This window comes from Pseudophryne corroboree, chromosome 5, assembly GCF_028390025.1.
Source record: "Pseudophryne corroboree isolate aPseCor3 chromosome 5, aPseCor3.hap2, whole genome shotgun sequence".
Taxonomy (NCBI): domain Eukaryota; kingdom Metazoa; phylum Chordata; class Amphibia; order Anura; family Myobatrachidae; genus Pseudophryne; species Pseudophryne corroboree.
In genome coordinates, this window is record NC_086448.1 from 104,996,349 (window position 1) to 105,019,753 (window position 23,405).

General features: G+C 41.4%; 1 protein-coding gene across 1 annotated transcript in view; it reads left to right on the plus strand.

Annotated features, from left to right (window-relative positions):
- Positions 1 to 23,405, plus strand: part of LOC134927294 (macrophage mannose receptor 1-like) — a 407,906-nt gene that overhangs the window by 318,350 nt on the left and 66,151 nt on the right. Inside the window, exons 24-26 of the mRNA XM_063921539.1 lie at positions 3,993 to 4,225; positions 14,400 to 14,565; positions 15,535 to 15,684. Of these exons, the coding sequence (XP_063777609.1) occupies positions 3,993 to 4,225; positions 14,400 to 14,565; positions 15,535 to 15,684 (549 nt within the window). The remainder of the gene's footprint in view (positions 1 to 3,992; positions 4,226 to 14,399; positions 14,566 to 15,534; positions 15,685 to 23,405) is intronic.

Here is a 23,405-nt window from a genome sequence, read left to right on the forward strand (position 1 = left end):
CCTTGAGAAACGGTGAGATTCCAGGTTCCATTTGAAGTTGTCATGCTGGTTCGTTGGCACAAAAGAGAGTCCTTTATTCAGGACCGCCATCTCGATGTCATTAAAGGTCCTGGTGGATAAATTGAAAACTAGGGTTTCTTCTTTGCAGCCAGATTTCTGGTTCCTTTGGTTCTGGCCACCCCTGCGGGTGGGAGATCTTTTGGGAGGCTTGATTTGGTTGCCCCTTGTGATTTCTCTAAAGGGGTGTCGGTGGTCTGTGTAGGGTCTTCGGAGTCCCCCGCCGCGAATTCACTGTCGCTGGTAGTAGACGTTTTTCTCATTGACTGACCTTCTCTCCTCCTCCTCCAACCTGGGTTGAATCTAGGTTGTCTCTGGCCGGATGCAGACCTCTCACTTCCCATGACCCATTTATAAACTCTGTTCTCTTCGTAGTCGGTTTTGACTATATCCAGTTTGTTATGTTTAAAGCGAATTAATTCTCGCTTGTAGCTATCGCATTGGTTTTGTAGTTTGGGGCCACGGACCCCGAAACGTCGGTTTTGCTTTGTATTTTGTGATGTTTTAATACACAGCTTTGTTTGATCAAATCCCGGAGTGCCGCCTATTCCTTCTATGACTACCAATACCACGGCAACAGGCTGTTCACTGCTACCGATCTCTAATGCATTCCGAATGGCTGAGCGGTGTGCGGACATTCGCTCTTTTAATTTCCTCTCAGTTTTACCAATATAACTGAGGCTGCACGGGCATATTATTTGGTAAACTACATAGCTAGAATTGCAATTTAACTGATGTCTTATATACATTTTTTTCTTCCGTCTGTGGGTGGTTAAACACTTCTCCAGATAACATAAACTGGAATGTCACACAAGCACACCTAATGCAACCTCATTTTTTTACCACCTGCTAGAAATGTATTCTTTGTTTGTACTTCCTTTTTCAACTTCGAGACATCTGTTTTAACTAATAAATCGTGTAGATTTTTCCAAACCCACTGATAAGAATCAGTTGTTACATGATACAAGTTGTCATCCAAAATCCATCACTAGAAGCCTACCCTATTCACAGATGGTGCGAATGAGACGCATCAATAGTGATATGAATAAATAGATCAGTTGATAGAAAACACTTCTCAACAGAGGGTACCAACCAAAAATATTAGCAGAGTCTAAAGCAAAGGTAATGTCCTTGAATAGGAATAATTTGCAAGAGAATCAAATTAGAACAGAGTCAGAAGCAATCAAGCTCCCGTGGGTTAATAAATATAATGTTAAATCAGCACAAATTAATATGGCAGCAAAAAAATACTGGCCCATTATTACATCAAATCAAAATTTGAATCTTAGTAATGCTTCCCTTATGCCCTGCTATTCGAGAGGAAAAAAATCTACGCAATTTATGAGTTAAAACAGATTGAACATTTTTATATGTTATACTGAATGATATACTGTACATACAGATGTGTCCACATACATCTTTGCTATATCCTGCCATGTATGGCATGGTTTTGCATGCCATACACTCAGAGATTTAGCCATGCCTTGTGATTTGTCTTAATTTGCTTCTTTAATATATTACTTTATACATATTCTATTATGGCACGCAAACATTTTAAAATCCATCCACTCGCTACTCGTGAATAACAGCGGAGCCGTGTTTTGCATGTTGTGACAAATTTAGCAAAATAGCAAAGATGTAAGTGGACACATCTGTATGTTATACTGAATGATATACTGTACATATGTTATTCTGTATGCATACCTTTTAATATCAACTACATATATATATATATATATCTGAGCGTTGGACCTCAGTAAACTATGTGTGCGACTACTTGCTTTCTCTTAAAGGAAATAGTGCTGCGACATTCAGCGCACTATTATTGTATATGGTAATAAGACGCAACTTGCGTCTTCAGTATATAATAACACTGGTATGTAAATGTTTATTTAAAATAATGGAATTTCACAAGCCTGACGACAGTCGCAAGACGACTGAAATGTTGCAAACAGAAACCAGAGTATGGTTGATTTATTATAAGCTATGAGTGCCGCATCTTGGATATCTCTCTCTCTCTCTCTCTCTATATATATATATATATATATATATATATATATATGCAGGTTGAGTATCCCTTATCCAAAATGCTTGGGACCAGACGTATTTTGGATATCGGATTTTTCCGTATTTTGGAATAATTGCATACCATAATGAGATATCATGGTGATGGGACCTAAATCTAAGCACAGAATGTATTTACGTTACATATACACCTTATACACATAGCCTGAAGGCAATTTTAGAGAATATTTTTTATAACTTTGTGCATTAAACAAAGTGTGTCTACATTCACACAGTTCATTTATGTTTCATATACAACTTATACACACAGCCTGAAGGTCATTTAATACAATATTTTTAATAACTTTGTGTATTAAACAAAGTTTGTGTACATTGAGTCATCAAAAAACAAAGGTTTCACTATCTCACTCTCGTTCAAAAAAGTCCGTATTTCGGAATATTCCGTATTTTGGAATATTTGGATATGGGATACTCAACGTATATATATATATATATATAACATTTTTATATACATATATATATATATATATATTACATTTTTTTTTTTTATGAACCCATTAAAATGTATTTTTTATTAAGTTGGTGGCACAGTGGAAATCGGTGGGGCAGTAAGTAAAAAAAACTTCATAGGTGGGGCGTGGGAGAAATTATGGACGAAGACACTGAATGGTGACTGAGCGGCATGTGGCTCCCGTCAGCGGCTCAGCTAGAATGGAGCCGCTGCCGGGGAGGAGAAACAATGTCACATCGTGAACATCGCTCATCGCGTCTCAAGTGACATTGCTCACATTGAGCATGCTGTATGGCCAACCACTGACCTCCAATCAACGAGCGTGGGTGCGCGCATCGTTGTTTGGTAGGGCTATACACAGTAGACGATGTGAACGATATATCGTCGTTATCTGCCACATCGGCCAGAATAGTTGTCTAGTGTGTATGGCCCTTAACTCTCTCTCTGCAAATGTTATATCTGCCCCCCCCTGCAGTGCATATGGTTTTACCCATTAGCTAACATATTTGCTGCTGCGATCAGGTCTGAATTAGGCCCTTTGTGCGGGAATGCCCATATTTTGAAAACGATAATCATTTACAAGGCAAGACCAGATTGGTTTTGCATTGCAAATGATTGCCACTTTAAAAATACAAGCATTCTCACATAACCTCCGGCATCTCTTACTTCTCGCACCCTATTACATTTACCCCAATATGTTGATATTATTTAGCTTAGATAAAAAAAATCCTTTGAAATCTGCTTTACAATGTGACTGTTTTATGGGCCTAATTCTGAGTTGATCGCAGCAGCAAGTTTGTTAGCAATTGGGCAAAACCATGTGCACTGCAGGGGGGACAAATATAAAACGTGCAGAGAGAGTTAGATTTGGGTGGGGTGTATTCAAACTGAAATCTAAATTGCAGTGTAAAAATAAAGCAGCCAGTATTTACCCTGCACAGAAACAAAATAACGCACCCAAATCTAACTCTCACTGCAAATGTTATATCTACCCCCCCTGCAGTGCACATGGTTTTGCCCAATTGCTAACAAACTTAATGCTGCGATCAACTCAGAATTAGGCCCTATTTGTGATGTAAATCATTTAACTGCACAATTTTCCACTGCATGGTAAACCGGAAGATCATTCATGGTGATGAGAACAATTAACGATGAAATATTCTGATTAGTTTAGAAAAGGTTATAAAGTGTGAGCGCATATCTAGGGCTGAATACAATCGCTTTTCTCATGTTTGAAAGCAGAAAAAATATATGAATAGTTACAGTATATAAAGTAATTTTGCATAACTCTATAAACAACAACCTACATACATCAATAATTAATATTATTCTTAAGGCAAGTTTTATCTGGTTGCTGCTTTTTGTGAACTAATTTGCTTGTTTGCGTTTTGTGTTTTAGACCCCACGCTACCACCTATCCGTACTACTATTTCCCCATCAAACATTTATCGATACGGTGACTCCAGCTACACCATTGTTAAAAACAAGATGAAGTGGGATGAAGCACGGCAGTGGTGCAAGGCCTCAGGCTCTGAGCTAATCAGTGTCTTAGACGAGTACACTGCGTCATTTCTGACGGTCCATTTAAATAAATATAAGGGGCCTTTTTGGATCGGCCTCAACAGTAACATGGTTTGTATAGTATATAGATTTTTTTGTACAGAGAATAATAGCAATAATCGTACATAGAAATTAATGTTTGTTTACCAAAGAATATATATATAGATATATACAAAACAGTAGTAGAAAAGCACCAAAAGGGTGTGAATTTACCCCAAATTACTGATCAACCCACACTTTTAACTGAAAATAACTTTTTTAAAATACGTCAAGAGAAATGTACAATCGGGGTAATTCCAAGTTGATCGCAGCAGCAAATTTGTTAGCAGTTGGGCAAAACCATGTGCACTGCAGGGGGGGCAGATATAACATTTGCAGAGAGAGTTATATTTGGGTGGGTTATTTTGTTTCTGTGCAGGGTAAATACTGGCTGCTTTATTTTTACACTACAATTTAGATTTCAGTTTGAACACACTCCACCCAAATCTAACTCTCTCTGCACATGTTATATCTGCCACACCTGCAGTGCAAACGGTTTTGCCCAACTGCTAAAAAATTTGTTGCTGCGATCAACTCGGAATTACCCCCAATGTTCCAATTAGACAGATTTATTAAAAAGTCCTTTTCATAAAAGATCATTTAATTGATCAACAAAATTAAACAGCGTCCATGTTATGACAGAATCTCCTTCATCCGACTTCTTGCTAGGAAGATCTAGGAGGCACAATAGTTAGAGAAAACCCAACGCATTTCATCTCTCAACGAGACTTCATCTGGGGTATAACTGCAAATGCAGAATAAACAATTCAGACTTTACTACAATGTAAATAATACCATTATCATAGCTATAAGGATACATCAAGTATAAGTGAACATCAATGACATTGGAAGAGATACATCATAAACAGCCAATAGAAAAATAGACAAATAACCATGATTATACATACTGTAGTTACTATGTATAATCATGGTCATTTGTCTATTTTTCTCTTTTGTCTTATTCTCCCCCTTTCTTTGTTTTTGTTTTGTAGTCTTCTTTCTTCATTACTCCAGTCATTACGATAATTGGCTGTTTATGATGTATCTGTTCCAATGTCATTGATGTCCATTTGTAATCTGGAACCAGGTGTCTCATTTTTTTTGCATGCATCTAGCCCCTGTGCCCGAATCCTCTAATATACATGGCTCCGAAGATGGAAATGAACAGCACTCCAGAGGCATAAAATCATGAATATAGCTGGTATATTTTTTCTATGTTTCGGAGCATCCGCTCCTTTATCAAGAAACATCAGAACACAGACAACAAACACATAACACTTACCCCATGAAATACCCCAGCACGGGACTCCACGCCGCCCTCCATTCCCAGCCATTACGGAAACCAGATCTGCTTCATGTGACGCATCGGGGGACCAGCCGCCGGCCGTTGCCGCAGCAACACATCCGCTAACGTTCCAAACCCGGGGCTCACAATAGCAACCGGATACCAGTGACGCTCTTTGTACAAAACAGAGCATGAAGCCCCGACACCCAAAATAATGACATACAATACATAACTGAATACATAATGACTATACTTTACAAATACTCCATACTGTCAAATAGACATCAAATCACGTTGGTATAGAACACACATACAATTACCAAAGGTCGTCTAAGAAAAAGCATGATACAATAATACAGATGCCAGCCGGCATCAATACAGTGCACCACACTGCAAATATTTAGGAATATTTGCGACATGTAAGAGCTTCAAACATCCATGTAAAAGTATACAAACAAGGACCTGTTTGTATACTGTCATTAAAATGATCCTCCACCATTCTAATTGTGGGCAATTCTTTTTGACCTGACCAGATGTCAGTATGTTTTGTTGACTCCTCTGCATCCCCACTGGGTCTTTTGGGAAAGTTCAATTTTTTCCTGGCAGCAGCAGTTGCCGGAGAAACTGAAAGAGGAGACAACGTAGTGCCACGTGTCTCTTCAGCTGCCAACTTGCTCACCAGAAGCTCTTTGCATCTCTTAAGATCTGAATCCATTCGAAAGTAAGACATGATGTATGACTTAAACCTAGGATCAAGTATGGATGGCAAAATGTAGAGATCCGATTTCAAGATATTGACAACCCTTGGATCCATGCCAAGTTAATAAATGACTTGATCTTCAAGACCAACATACTTAGCGGAATCGCTTCTTTTATCTCCTTCAATTTTTCAAGCTGATTTTCCAGAAGTTTAATTAGGGGAGTCATCTGACTCAAGCTATTAGTGTCTTTAATCACTACACAGGTGGCTACTTCAAAGGGTTTCAGCACCTTGCACAAGATGTATTCTCATCAAGTATTCTCCACTGAGCTGGAGTAAGGCACATTCCTCCTCTTTTGGGAAAGTTAAATTTTTTCCTGGCAGCAGCAGTTGCTGGAGAAACTGAAGTTGGAGATAACGTAGTGCCACGTGTCTCTTCAGCTGCCAACTTGCTCACCAGAAGCTCTTTGCATCTCTCAAGATCTGAATCCATTGGAAAGTAAGACATGATGTATGACTTAAACCTAGGATCAAGTATGGATGGCAAAATGTAGTGATCCGATTTCAAGATATTGACAACCCTTGGATCCATGCCAAGTTAATTAAGGACTTGATCTTCAAGACCAACATACTTAGCGGAATCACTTCTTACATCTCCTTCAATTTCTCAAGCTGATTTTCCAGAAGTTTAATTAGGGGAGTCATCTGACTCAAGCTATCAGTGTCTTTAATCACTACACAGCCCCTTGCACAAGGTGTGTTCTCCTCAAGTATTCTCCACTGAGCTGGAGTAAGGTACATTCCTCCTCTCCCAATGTCATGGCTTGTTGTGTAGCTAGCTATGGATGGCTTTTTGCTGTTCCTCTAGCTGCTGAAGCATGTAAAGTATGAAATTCCACCTTGTTACCACCTCTAGCTTCAGGTGGTGGCAGGGCAAATGACACTGTTCTTGGAGCTGCTGCAATCTCCTGCATGCAGCTGCTGAATGCATAAAATGTACCAACAATTTTCAGGCCACAGACAGCTTATCCTGCACATCCCTCTCATTTAAAAATTCACCCAGCAGTAATGCTTTCACAATATTTGTGGCGTTATCATAAACCACAAATCCTGAGGAGAGTCCAAGTTGGGTAAGCCATTTTGCTCTGACATCCCTTAGTTTTTCTAATAGATGGTCAGCCATATGCCTCTTATTGAAGTCAGTGATACACAGATTAGCCTACCACTGATTGAGCTGTTGAATGAGAGTTTGTTAGATATTGCTGCTGCTGCTGCTGCTGAAGGCGATCTTTCCACCCAGTGGGCTGTCACAGTCATGTAATCATGACTTGTCCACATATCTGTGCTTAAGTGGACAGTGGGTCCAATGTCATCTTGATTGACAATAATTAGGCTTTTTTTTTTTTAAAGTCCTGGTACAGGCGAGGTATTGCTTGTCTGGTAAAATGGAACCGAGATGCAGTTTGGTACTAGGAACACAGGACCTCGATTAACTGTCTAAAAGCCACAGCATCAATGGCAGATATTTGCCACAGATATAATACTAGCAAAGCCATCATGGCATCAGTAATTCACTGTATGACTGGGTGACAGCTGTCATACTTGATTCCCTTTGAAAGGATTGTTTAACAGTCAATTGTTTTTATAAAATAGTAGTCTTCTTAGTCCCCTTCTCGGATGAAGATCCAGCAGCTAGCGCTGAATGATTCTTCTGAGGAATCCCAGATGGGGGAGGAGTCACCTAGCCTTATCACATTTAATGCAGGACCACCTCCGATTAATACTAAAGATATTGAAGATGAAGGTGTTTGCAGTAAAGATTGCAGGTGCTTGGATCTAGTTGACAGAAGGGAGCTAGCTGATGCTGGACTGCTTGTTGGTATTTTTTTTAGAATATTCTGATGACCAAAACTTTTCATGAGCTTGCTGCAAATTACGTAACAGGGAGGAGGTTTCTAGATGGTTAGCGTCCCTACCCTTATTTACTGTGGTTTTACAAATGCTACAGATGGCTTGACAATTGTTGTCAGGACTTGAGTAAAAATTATTTCACACATAAGAGGTGGATTTTTTATCCTATGCCCAGGCATGACATTGTCCTTCTTATAATGGGCAAGAACTGCTTCCACTGGAGCCTGACTTACACAACCAACATGCTCATCCTCAACTTCTTCATTAGCACCAGTGTTAGCTACAAAAATATCCCCCTCATCCTCTTGCACTTTCACAGTGGCATCCTCAATTTCTATGTCTTCAACTATACTTCTGCTGCTCATCCCCACATTTGCAGAGGGAGCAAAAATGGTGGAAGGCAACTTCTCTGTGAGTACAGTATCAGAAAGGTCATGCTCACACATAGCACTCAGACACACTTAGGGGTATATGCAATTGCGGTCGAATTCCCGAAAATGTCGAAAAACGGGGCATTTTCGACACAAAAAAAAAATCGACAATGCAATACAGTACTTTTCGACAAAAAAACGGACGTTTCAGATTCGACTTTTTGCAATTCGACATTTTGAAAATTCGACATGTCTGAAGTGGTAAAAATGCGGCAATTCGACAAAAGTATATTCAATTGAAGAATGTCGATTCGACTTTAGTGCTTTTCGACAGTAATATCGTCAATTTCCTTCCGCCTCACTTTGCTGGCGGAATCTAATAATAAAAAATGAAAACATTTTTTTTGTTTTTTTTTATTGCTAATAGCATATCTATTTTATATTAGAAGGGATTATGTACTTGGTTTGTTTATTAGAGGGACACAAGTATTATTTATATATTTTTTAAAAGAATATTTTTTTTTTAACTGACTAAAATAGAGAGAGCATTGGTTTTTAGTGGGAAGGGGTGGGAATGGGTTAAAATCAAGAAAAAAAATGCGTGGGGTCCCCCCTCCTAAGCATAACCAGCCTCGGCCTCTTCGAGCCAGTCCTGGTTGTAAAAATACGGGGGGAAACGGACAGGAGATCCCCCGTATTTTTAGAACCAGCACCGGGCTCTGCGTCCAGTCCTGGTGCAAAAAATACGGGGGACAAAAAGCGTAGGGGTCCCCCGTATTTTTTACACCAGCACCGGGCTCCACTAGCTGGGGAGATAATGCCACAGCCGGGGGACACTTTTATACCGGTCCCTGCGGCCGTGGCATTAAAACCCCAACTAGTCACCCCTGGCCGGTGTACCCTGGAGGAGTGGGGACCCCTTAAATCAAGGGGTCCCCCCTCCAGCCACCCAAGGGCCAGGGGTGAAGCCCGAGGCTGTCCCCCCCTCCAAGGGCTGCGGATGGGGGGCTGATGGCCTTGAGTAAAATGAAAGAATATTGTTTTTTTGCAGAATAACTACAAGTCCCAGCAAGCCTCCCCCGCAAGCTGGTACTTGGAGAACCACAAGTACCAGCATGCGGGGGGGGGGGAACGGGCCCGCTGGTACCTGTAGTTCTACTGCAAAAAAATACCCAAATAAAAACAGGACACACACACCGTGAAAGTACAACTTTATTACACACGTGTCGACACACACATACTTACCTATGTTCACACGCCGACCTCTGTCCACTTGTCCAAGTAGAATCCGGGGTACCTGAAAATAAAATTATACCCACCAAAATCCAGTGTCCTGTTATTATTTGTAATCCTCGTACTTGGCAACAACAAAAAAACGCATACCCGATCCACACGGACTGAAAGGGGTTCCATGTTTACACATGGGACCCCTTTCCCCGAATGCTGAGACCCCCCGTGACTCCTGTCACTGAGGGTCCCTTCAGGCAATCAGGGAGCGCCACGTCGTGGCACTCTACTGATTGCCTATGCGCGTCTGAGCTGGCAGACAGCGCATCGCACAGCCCCTCCATTATATTCAATGGTGGGAACTTTGTGGTCAGCGGTGAGGTTACTCGCGGTCAGTTTTTCGACAGCGGGACCGTCGAATCCGTTTTTTATTGAATATGTCGAATTCCGGCACCCGCCGGACGAAATTCGACGATCGAATTGTGTCGAATTAAAAAACGGGCGAAAAAATGCCGCAATTCGCCCGGAATTGCATATACCCCTTAGTCTCTCTTCACGTATTTGTGACATTTCTGTTTCTGAAGTCACAGTTTATTCTACTGCCTCAGTAGTTTTCTTTTTTTTACAACTCTTCTAAACTCTGAGTTAAAAAATCTTGCATCATCATGAGAGGCAGAAGATGCCTCATTGACAGTTGCAGAACCACCATTCATAAATAAAGGCCAAGGCCTGAGTCTTTTTTTGCCACTGTGTGTGGTGAATGGCATGTTTACAATTTTTCTGTTTTTCTGCAGCAACCTTTTCCTTTGTTAGAGGTGTTTTTTTCTTTACCACTGTATATTGTTTTTTTATTTTTTTATTTTAGATGTCCTTACTTAAACCCTCTATGCCCTTGAGCATCGATTTTGGTAGATGACTAAGATGAAGGACTAGTATCGTCATCATGATTGGTGGCAGCAGCTGCAGCTTTAGTATTTGGTTGCTCTTCTCTAAAGTGATCCTTATCCATTTTTCAATTTGCAGATCACTCTGGTGATTCAAAAGGGATTTTACCTTTTATGTGTATGTGAAAAATAAATACACGGGGTACAGTGCATGGAGTCACAGGGCTTTGAACAAAGCACACTACAGTACAGCGCACCAAACAATAGAACAATATATTTTTCACTTTGCAGCTCAACTCCCACTGCGGCAATTCAAAGATAAGTAATAATAATAAGCGCACAGGGGTACAGTGCACCAGACCAGTACAAACAATAGAAGAAAATATTATTTTTCACTTAGCAGCTTGGCTCACACTGCGTGGAGCCACAGGGCAAGTATATGCACATGAACAAAGTGCACTGGGGTACAGTGCACAAAGGTTGCACAAACTTAAAAAAAAATGTTTTTTTTACTTTATTTGACTTTTTAACTTGTGCATGGACACAGTGTTTATGGCTGGACACAGCGCTTGTGGATGGAAAAAGCACTTGCGAATGGACACATGTGTGGATGGATATCAGCTTGTGGAAGGACACAGGCTTTGGATAGTGGATACACACAGCAAAACTGAATGGACATCTCACATATTGAATAAGAACCTTGGTGGCCATATTAGAAGAATTTTCCAATAATACTATCTACTAGCTGAAAGTTTCCAGTGGTAAATCCATTGTGGACACTTTATTGACATTATTGATGTTGATACATATTGGTAATACATTGTATTGAATTCCACAAAACATTCCACTTGTTAGCGCCCTCTAAGTATTGTGTTTAGATATTCTCATTGTTGTATACTACTATCAGGAGACTCTTAGAGTTGCTGCTGAATTGAATAGGCCCCCCTTACCTTTTATGTATATATGTATGTATATATATATATATATATATATATATATATATAAATATACACACACGCACACATGCACACATGCACAGTGCTGTGCAAAAGTTTTAAGAACGAGTGGAAAAATTGCTGCAAAGAAAAAATGCTCTCAAAAATATTTTTTTCAATTAACAAAATGCAAAGTGAATAAACAGAAGAGAAATGTAAATTAAATCAATATTTTGTGTGACACCCCCCCCCCCCCCCCTTCAATGCAGCATCAATTCTTCTAGGAACACATGCACACAGTTTTTGAAGGAACTCAACAGGGAGGTTGTTCCAGACATCTTGGAGAACTAACCACAGATCTTCTGTGGACGTAGGCTTGATCAAATCCTTGTGTAATCCCAGACAGACTCTATGATGTTGAAATTGGGGCCCTGGGGGGGCGGGATGTCATCACTTCCTTGTCCTTCTTAACGCTGAAGATAGTTCTTAATGACATTAGATGTATACATACCTCCCAACATGACCCTCTCCAGGAGGGACAGAATGCTCTGCTCCTGGACTTCCCTCTTAATTAATTGTTGCCATCACCTGTGGTGAAACACCTTTCTTATCAAACAACTAGTTCAACACAGGTGATGGCAATCATACATGAAGAGGGAAGTCCAGGAACAGAGCATTCTGTCCCTCCTGGAGAGGGTCATGTTGGGAGGTATGTGTATATTTGAGGTTGTTGTCCAGCTGCAGAATAAATCGGGAGCCGATCAGATGCCTCCCTGATGGTACTGCATGATGGATAAATAAATTTGGTTCATATCCCATGACCACTGGTTTATTTCTCTGTCTTCAAGATTCCAGGGAGGGCTCTCAGGGCCGGCTGGTATTTGAGTTTTCTACACAAATGAAAGTATTCAGACCCCTGCTGAAAAAATGTTGCCTGACCTCCTTAAGGAAGTTAATCAACCCTATTTGGCTTTCACACAGGGCTGATAATAAGAATTACAACAACAGATCTGGTCATACTTGCCTACCTGACCTTCTCCATGAGGGAGAAAATGCTCTGTTCCTGGACTTTCCTGGTAATGTATGATTGCCATCACCTGTGGTGAGCTAGTTAATTTATAAGAAAGGCGTTCCACCACAGGTGATGGCAATCATACATGTGAAGTTCAGATAATTCACAAGGAAAAGCAGTACCTTATTACACTAGGGTTCTGGCCACTGCGGCCGCTAAGCATAAGCAATAAACCGCTAAGAGATATATGCATGTTGCGTAAACACGCCGACACGTATAGCGCAATGCAGCGACACATGTGGCTCAATACACCTTATATCCCAAACAAGAATGGAATGCGACACCAGTAGTTGAATGTTATGTTGTGGTCCAACGCATCAACAATATTTACTCAAAAGATACAGTTAAAAGATACAACAACATTACAGAGAAGAGCTACAACCAATAATACATACGTTTGTTCGCGAGCGCTCCTGGACACAGGACTCAGTCAGTCTTAGTAGATTTACTCACGTCCGAACGAACAATTTTCATCGTTGAAGTGATCGGAGTGTGATTGACAGGAAGTGGGTGTTTCTGGGCGGAAACTGACCGTTTTCTGGGAGTGTGCGGAAAAATGCAGGCGTGCCAGCATAAAATGCGGGAGTGTCTGGAGAAACGGGGGAGTGGCTGGCCGAACGCAGGGCGTGTTTGTGACGTCAAACCAGGAACGAAACGGGCTGAGCTGATAGCAGTGTAGGAGTAAGTCTCGAGCTACTCAGAAACTGACAAGAATTTTCTAATCGCAATTCTGCTAATCTTTCGTTCGCAATTCTGCTAAACTAAGATACACTCCCAGAGGGCGGCGGCCTAGCGTGTGCAATGCTGCTAGCGAGCGAACAACTCGGAATGAGGACCAATGGGAAATGTAAACTCTTCGTCCATAGGTCAAGGGGCAGATCATTTACAGTATAGAAGGGGTCATAGGTTGGTTTGAATGAATGGGCGATGCTTGGTTCAGGTGTGCTTGCAGGTGTTCGCCACTGGGTTCCCGCCGAATATCCTGAGTACAGTATCATAACAGTTTGCTAATATTATATCTCTGCGTATATCTACACGCAGAAACATGCGATCAACTGCAAATAGCAACCGTAATGTAGATCACAAAACACTGCACATCTGTATACCAAACACTAAGTCCGAACCTTGCTCTGTCCCCTCCCATCCTGTAAAGCTGAATAACTCTATTGTTCTACCTTTTAAGTGTATGTAAGTTGCTGGCAATGTGTATGGAGACTATGTGTAAATTTTGCACTATATAAATAGAATATTGAATATTGTGTTTGTGGCTTTTCTGTGCGAATGCATGTGCTACCATATACAGTATACTCTAACCACGAGCCAATACACAAGGCTCGTGAACCAGTGTACGTAGCGCGCGGGTATGCGTACGCACGGCAATTACACGCACGCACAGAGGCCACTCTGTTTGGTGTTTGCATATGGTGTGTATGTAATATTTTCGAGTTCGACATACATTACCAGGAAAGTCCAGGAACAGAGCATTTTCTCCCTCATGGAGAGGGTCAGGTAGGCAAGTATGGATCTGGTCCTACTACTGAATTGAGCTACATTACCTGTAAAATTGTTCTTTAACTGGAGCTGACACTGCTGTGGGAGCATGACCAGCTGCCATAGCAAATGATGAAACTGCCCATCTAGTTGGCTGCAATGGCCAGCGATGTGAATCTGTGCTGCTAGTTAGTAGACACATTTTCTCTCTTTTGTTTTATAAATCAGTAGTTACTAGTCTACAATTTAGTATCATCTCTAGCTATTGTTTAACAAGCAGAAGAGCAAATGGAATTAACACTTTCATGTATCCTATCCTATGCTGTTACAGACTGACAGCCAGTTCAAGTGGATTGATAATTGGAAGCTTCGGTACACAAAATGGGCTGCTGGCGAACCTAAGAATCAAAGTGCCTGTGTCTATATGGATGAGGACAGTGAGTGGAAGACATCAGCTTGTGATGAGAATTATGCTTCAATTTGTAAGCAATCCAAAGGTAAGATGTTCATAATCCATTGAAGACTTTATGTACATTCAAATATTTGCATGGATTTAAATAAAATAGCACCCCCATTCAGGTTTATGTGTAGTCTAGATCACAGGCTTACATTCTTACTGTCTGCCAAAGCATTTTAAATTCAACTAAAACTAAATTAATTATGTGTGTTTAGTACATACTATAAGAAAGAAGCTGTTACTGTATGTAAAATTTAATCGAAGAAATGGCATTCAATGCTTTCCTTAGCCAATCAAATACATGAAACTGTCAAAGGGCTAGATCATCTTGTAGCCAATCAGAGAACTGGAACCGTAACAGAGCAATAGAATCCTGTATCCAATCAGAGCACTGTCACAGGGCTAGAGCATCCTGTAGCACAGTGTTTCTCAAACTGTGTGTCTAGGCACCCTGGGGTGTCTCGGGGCACTTGCAGGGGTGCCTTGGGTTGGTTGCTTGTGGCTTCCAATCATAAAATATGTGGACTAACAGAAGTGAATCCTGTCCTTCACCACATAACTGAGCCTAAGGATGACATATAAACACAATTTAGTTAATTTGACATTTTTTTCTGAATTTCTCAATAAGAAACTTTTGGTCTAGGGGTGTCGTGAAAAAAATTCTGATACTCTAGGGCGCCGTGATTCAAAAACGTTTGGGAACCACTGCTGTAGCAAATCAAAGCCCCAAAATGTCACAGGGCTAGAGCATCCTGCAGCCAATCAGAGCACTGGAGCTGTCACAGGACTAGAACATTGTGTGGCCAATTAGAGCATTAGACGGTTCATGCTAGGGCCTTATACTGCAATTCTCAAACAAGTCAACTTTAACAGAAAAAGTAATTAAAATGTATGCATTAAATATGTGTCTTTAGAGAACAAAGTTCATACTGTACTTTCCATTTTAAGTCACAGTAAAAGTACATTGGCAATCTATGACTAATTCTTTGTACTTATTTGATGCGTATAGCGGTTGCTCCCACGGAACCACCACAAAAACCCGGAAAATGCCCAGAATCAACATCAAAGACCTGGATACCCTTCCGTGGCCATTGCTATCTTTTTGAATCATCTTCCTCCAGAAACTGGGCTCAAGCTTCCTTGGAATGTCTTCGCCATGGTAAGCAGTTGCGTTATCTATTAGGCCCCTTTTGCCATTTTTCACATTTTATTTTCTTCAGTCATGTATTCCAATCAAAATTGATTTATTTGTAAATTATGAACAGCACAAAATACTATGTTGTCACATTAAATAAAAAACCCAGATAAGAACTCTAAAGTGAATTGATTTTTTTTTTTATTAACAGTTTCTTATATAGCGCAGCAAATTCCGTTGCGCTTTACTACTGATCACCTACTAGAACATAAGAATAGATCATATTAGAACATCATACTTTCTGTTTCAGCACCTGGGGCACACATATTATCTTGCAACATTTACCGACTACATTGCTGTATCATAAAATCCTGAGTGTCCACACTCAATAATATATCCACAACAGTGGGGTGCTCCATCAAAGACCAAACAATTCCATAATCCAAATATGCAGAGATTAGGCACTCACCAATTTAGTTGCACAAATGATTTTACTAGGTAATTCCCAGGTTTACATAAATTAGTCAACGTTTTGGTCCTTAGTGGACCTTCTTCAAGACATAGCAGCAGAGAGATGTGCACACAGCAACCACAAAACAGCAAGTGAATGCCACCCATACGACCATCAATTGAACCAAATCCCGGCAGGAAATGCATCAGTGTGCCAATCCCGGAATTACTGTAGATGTGAATAGTAAACCTCCATATGTACAAGCAAAAGGTATTAAAACCTTAACTTCAGATAGAACCAGTGGCGTAACAAGGGGGGTGCATATGGGGCACTTTGCCATGGGCGTCATGACTGAGGGAGGTGCCGCCAGTCCTACCCGGGTTCAGTGTGTGCGGTGCCCACGGGCCCACACCGCACCAAATTTTTTTACTTACCTCCCAAAGTCCTGAGTTGGCTGCAGCAATGCTGCAGAAACCAGTTACTTGTATACGCTAGTTGGCTCTTGAGTGCGGAGGATGACAGTGACGTGATACAGGGGTCTTGAACGGTCATTTACTGACCGAGGTCGACGGACCGATAAGTGACCATTTACCTTCTCAATGCATGTATATTGAATTGACTACTGAGGCACTACGAGTGCTATATCGCAGTGGCGTCACAAGGCGGATGCGGGGGGTGCGGCCCGCACCTGGGTGTGATGCCTGGAAGGGGAGACACCAAAATGTGAGCTCCTCCGCAGTGACAGGAGCCAGGTGCTGCAGTGTGACAGTCTGCTACAAAACCCGGCTCCTGTCATAGAAAAGGTGCTGACAGTGCTGGGAGACAGTCTCCGGGGGCAGCCCAATACAGCCCTGCATCTCTGGAGATTCTAGGCACGCCTCCGAAGTGACGATCCCGTGAGGCCACGCCCCCGGTGCGCTGGGATTTCAACCGTGCGCACCTGCTATATCGGCTGCATATATGATATTTGGATGTTTATGCTGAGCCACCACCATTTGAGACTTTTTAGAGTGCACACTCTGAGTGAAAATAATACTTACAGGTTGAGTATCCCTTATCCAAAATGCTTGGGACCAGAAGTATTTTGGATATCGGATTTTTCCGTATTTTGGAATAATTGCATACCATAATGAGATATCATGGTGATGGGACCTAAATCTAAGCACAGAATGTATTTATGTTACATATACACCTTACACACACAGCCTGAAGGTAATTTTATACAATATTTGTAATAACTTTCTGTATTAAACAAAGTGGGTGTACATTTACATAATTCATTTATGTTCCATATATACTGTACCTTATACACACAGTGTGGAGGTAATTTTAGCCAATATTTTTAATAACTGTGCATTAAACAAAGTGTGTGTACATTCACACAATTCATTTATGTTTCATATACACCTTATACACAGCCTGAAGGTCACTTAATTCAATATTTTTAATAACTTTTTGTATTAAACAAAGTTTGTGTACATTGAGCCATCAGAAAACAAAGGTTTCACTATCTCACTCAAAAAAGTCTGTATTTTGGAATATTCCGTATTTCGGAATATTTGGATATGGGATACTCAGCCTGTATTGTGTTTTTCTATACAGTTTTGAGTGCCCTTTTCTACAATGACATGATCGATAAGCATGCATCTCAAACTAGCCACAGAGTGACCAAAGGTCAGGAAATGCTTTGCAACTGGCTTGCCGGGCGCCGGAATGCCTTGCGGGCTCAGTGCTCTCGCCGCGGTGCGGGCCACGCTAATTATTCTCTCTCCAGTGGTGGCGTGGACACCCCAAGAAGTGGAAAATAAATATATATATATATACAAACAGAAAATTCAGCACTCACCAAAGCAAGCTCACTTATTTTCACAACATCAATAAATAAATGATGGGGGTTTAGTTAGTGAATTGGCCAATGCACGGAAGCCTGCAAACCGCTTGCCAAGGTACCCCATCTTCATGCAGGTCCTACACTACCACAGAGTCTCAAAAATTAAAACCTAGCAACTGTATCACACATAATATAACTGCAAATATGCCTACTTGGTTTACTGTGTATCTGCCAAATACTCCATGGCTTTTAAAGGTACACTAGTCACCTGACACTGGCTGATAAATTACTAAAGAACAGTTGACTCTGGTTTAAGATAATTGCGTTTGCATAGGGGTGCATGAACAAAGCTTGTGGCCACAGTTAATGAGTTAACCAAAGATTAACCCTACAATATACTAACAAATATAAAACCACAGCACTCACCACCCCAGAAGCGGGGTGCAGTGTCTGCACTCACTACTCATAGGGTGGGGTGCATGTAGCCCATGACCACCTACTTAAAAATATACAAACAGAAAGTTCAGCACTCACCAAAGCAAGCTCTTTCTGTTTGTATATTTTTAAATAGGTGACCATGGGCTACATGCACCCCACCCTATGAGTGGTGAGTGCAGACACTGCACCCCGCTTCTGGGGTGGTGAGAGCTGTGGTTTTATATTTGTTAGTATATATATATATATATATATAAGAAATACGGAAAATCCCGGCACTCCTCTTATATTCTGTTAATAATGCTGCGGTGCCCTCCCAGAGGCGAAGTCCTCAATACATATAGTGGCGAATAAGGGTGGCACTCAAGCAGACTGTTGCAAGTGTAGATGATCAGTTTTTATTGAACCGACATGTTTCGGGGACTAGCCCCGTCCTCAGGGCCTTAACAACCCAAACTGAGCAGAAACCAAACATTTAAACCCAACCCCAGACATACAATCATGTGAAAATGTCACTCACCTGCTCCACGCAGCCGTGCGGACTTCCAGACGCCGAACAGCTCATTCACGTCGCTCAACCCTGACGACATCCAGCGGCGCCGCGTCTCCATCTCCTAGGCAACCAGACGCTACGCACGCTGGGCGCCTGGGTATACTCTGCTACTCTGTGCTGACGACCCGTGATGTCATCTTACGGCGTCCGTGGTGCGGTTACTGTGACAACCAGAATAATTCTAAAAAACATACAAACATTAATGCATAATAATAAAAAATGACACTGGTGGTATACAATGCATTACTCACCTACCTACTAGCTGATAATAGGTTAAAGACACAAAACGCCATGTTATGGAAGCTATAGATAGCTTAAAGTACATTGCATTATAGTGCATTACAGATTTTAGGATTTTAGGATGCTGCCCCACAGAGCGGGACTGATAAGACTAAGCCACTATCTTACAAGTTTAGTGCTAAAAAACAGGTGATTTATAACTCAAAATAAAGTGGTTATATAAAACCCTCATGCTAGGTGATGATAGATACAGGTTTAAAGACCTCATAGAAAACTCTGGAGGCCAAGGTTCTCATTCAAGCCCCTAGGTGATAGGGTACCCAATTTATAGATCCATCTAGATTCATGCTGTAATAGGGCTCGATCCCTATCACCCCCTCTAAGTGTCTTGGGAACATGGTCTATTAAAATAGCCCTAATGCTAGCCACTCCATGTTTAAATTCTAAGCAGTGTCGAGCGAAGGGTTGATCACTCTGACCCTTCTCTAGTGCTTTTTTAATTCCACTCCTATGTAAAGCCATGCGCTCTCGAAACTGGCGTATGGTCTTACCCACATAGGCTAAACCACAGGGGCAGATCAAAAGGTACACCACATGAGTGGATGTACACGTGAGACGGTGTTTGATGGAAATTTTATTACCTGTTAAGGGGTGATTAAAACTGTTACCCGTCATAAGGGTGTTACAGGTGGCGCAACCCAAGCATCTAAAGCACCCTAATTTGGTTCTCAAAAAATGGGTTTCTTGTGCACTGGTGAGTTTAGTGACATCAAGTTTAACTATATGGTCAGCAATGTTGCGACCTCTGGTATAACTGGGTAACAGTGCGGTATGGGCCAATGATGACAAGGCACCATCCGTCTGGATAATCGGCCATAGTGATTTGGCCTTTTTGATTTTTCTGTTTGTCGCCGTGGTAAATTTAGTGACCCAAGGGAGTTTGCATGTCTTCTTAATAGTAGATTTAATAACAGGACATAATGCTTGTTCCCGAGAGACACTGAGGGCTTTGGTTTTAGCTTTTTCTAATTCTCCTAGGGGGTAGCCACGTTGTGCAAACTTAAGTAACATGTTATCCATGGCTATCACAGTATCACCTGGGTCTGACGTAATACGTCTTACCCTCATGAATTGAGAAAAGGGTAAACCCCTTTTCAATGAACCAGGGTGAAAGCTACGGAAATCTAGTAACATGTTCCTATCAGTGGTCTTAACAAATAGAGAAGTCGACAACTTGTTCTGATTAATAGTAATGGTCACATCTAAATAATTGACCATGGTATCGTCAATGTTAAATGTGTATTGTACAGGATGCAGAGTTGCATTGTGGGTCTCCCACAGATTATTCAACTCCTCTCTAGACCCCTGCCAAATTACTATCAAGTCATCAATATACCTCCTAAAATATATACACTTAGACTCAATGATAGGGTCCAGGTAAAACATCTTAGTTTCAACCTGATGCATGAATGCGTTTGCGTACGAAGGGGCCACTGCGGACCCCATCGCACACCCAGCAAGTTGCAAGAAAAAACGACCATTGAAGACAAAGTAATTCCTTCTTAAAACCTTGTCTAACAATGTTAAGAAAAAAGACACATCTGGACCTTGATAGATTGCATTATCTTGGATGAGGAGCCTCACAGCTTCTATACCGGCCTCATGCGGTATGCATGTATAGAGGCTTGTAACATCCGAGCTGCAGAGCAACGCCCCCTCAGGTAAATCACCAAGGGCTTGTAGCTGTAGCAGGAGGGATGTAGTATCTTTCAAATAAGAGCGGAGTGATTGGATACATGGGTTCAGAAAGGCATCTAAGTATACTGAAATGGGGTGATATAATGACCCTCTGGCAGACACTATAGGCCTACCCGGTGGGTCCACCAGCGTTTTGTGAACCTTAGGGACCGTATAGAACAATGGGGCCTTAGGGTGATCAATAGTAAGAGCCTTGCATGTGTCTGCTGAAATAAGGCCCTGGTCCTTAGATATTAACAAAAGAGCATCCAATTCCCCTTTATAATCTTTGGTAGGGTCCATCGTGAGTCTCTTGTATATCCTAATATCTTGCAGTTGACGCTCACATTCCTTGATATAGGTATCTAAGTTTAGAATCACGATCGACCCTCCCTTATCGGCCTTCCGAACCACTATGTCCGTCCGAAGGGACAAATCTCGCAGGGTAGACATTTCAGATCTGGTAAGGTTAGGATAAGCCAAATCCAACTCTGGACTAGTGTCCTCAGTCTCCATCATCCGCAAGAATGTCCTAATTGAAGGGTTCAAGCTGGGGGGGTCAAAGTTGGATCGCGGGGCTATCCGACGTAGCTGTATAGGAATTTCGGTCTCTGAGTGCTGACCTGGACGGGCATTAAAGAATTCCTGCCGCCTCAAAGTTCTTCCAAGTCTGTGTAATTCCACTTTTTGTTCCAAGGGATCCGGAAAAACGGTTGGCACAAAGGATAGTCCTTTTGCTAGTAAATGATATTCTTGGTCTGTTAGTGGTACTGTAGATAAGTTAAAGACCAGTTCTTTTAGGCTCTCGGCGGTTTTTGAACGAATGATCCTTTGATTTTGTTTCGCCCTCCGCGTCCTCTCCCTCTTCCTGGTTGGGGGGTGAGGTTGGATCGGGTGCGAATTCCCTGTGCTCCATGGCCTAAAGGGAGAACTCCTTCAGATTGAGACGTATTACCAGAGGGTCCTTCAGAGTCGCTTGCAGAGGTACTAGCCCCCGTACGTTGTTCCCTTCGCCAACGTGAATTAGATCGCCAGTTGGATTGTTTGTGATCGTATGATTGTCGGGTACCTCCCAGCCAGGGATAAACTTGCCTTTGTTGGTAATCCCTCTGTACTGTAACAAGCTTGTCCTTTTTAAAACGTTTGGGTTGTTAAGGCCCTGAGGACGGGGCTAGTCCCCGAAACATGTCGGTTCAATAAAAACTGATCATCTACACTTGCAACAGTCTGCTTGAGTGCCACCCTTATTCGCCACTATATATATATATATATATATATATATACATACAGTCAGGTACATAAATATTGGGACATCAACACAATTCTCATATTTTGGGCTCTATACACCACCACAATGGCTCTGAAATGAAACAAACAAGATTTCCTTTAACTGCAGACTTTCCGCTTACATTTTTTAAGGTATTTACATCCAAATCAGGTGAACGGTGTAGGAATTACAACGGTTTCTATATGTACTTGCCACTTTTTTTAAGGGGCCAAAAGTAATGGGACAAACTAAACAATCCTAAATCAAACTTTCACTTTTTAATACCCCGCTTCTGGGGTGGTGAGTGCTGTGGTTTTATATTTGTTAATATATATATATATATATATATATATACATACAGTCAGGTACATAAATATTGGGACATCAACACAATTCTCATATTTTGGGCTCTATACACCACCACAATGGCTCTGAAATGAAACAAACAAGATTTCCTTTAACTGCAGACTTTCCGCTTACATTTTTTAAGGTATTTACATCCAAATCAGGTGAACGGTGTAGGAATTACAACGGTTTCTATATGTACTTGCCACTTTTTTTTAAGGGGCCAAAAGTAATGGGACAAACTAAACAATCCTAAATCAAACTTTCACTTTTTAATACTTTGTTGCAACTCCTTTGCAGCCAATTACAGCCTGAAGTCTGGAACGCAGAGACATCACCAGATGCTGGGTTTTATCCCTGGTGATGCTCTGCCAGGCCTCTACTGCAAATGTCTTCAGTTCCTGCTTGTTCTTGAGGCATTTTCCCTTCAGTTTTGGCTTCATCAAGTGAAATGCACGCTCAATCGGATTCAGGTCAGGTGATTGACTTGGCCATTGCATAACATTCCACTTATTTGCCTTAAAAAACTCTTTGGTTGCTTTTGCAGTATGCTTCGGGGCATTGTCCATCTGCACTGTGAAGCGCCATCCAATGAGTTCTGAAGCATTTGACTAAATCTAAACAGATAATATTGCCCGAAACACTTCAGAATTCATCCTGCTGCTTTTGTCAGCAGTCACATTATCAATAAATACAAGGGATCCAGTTCCATTGGCAGCCATACATGCCCACACCATGACACTACCACCACCATGCTTCACTGATGAGGTGGTATGTTTTGGATCATGAGCAGTTCCTTTCCTTCACCATACCCTTCTCTTCCCATCACTCTGGTACAAATTGATCTTTGTCTCATCTGTCCATAGGATGTTGTTCCAGAACTGTG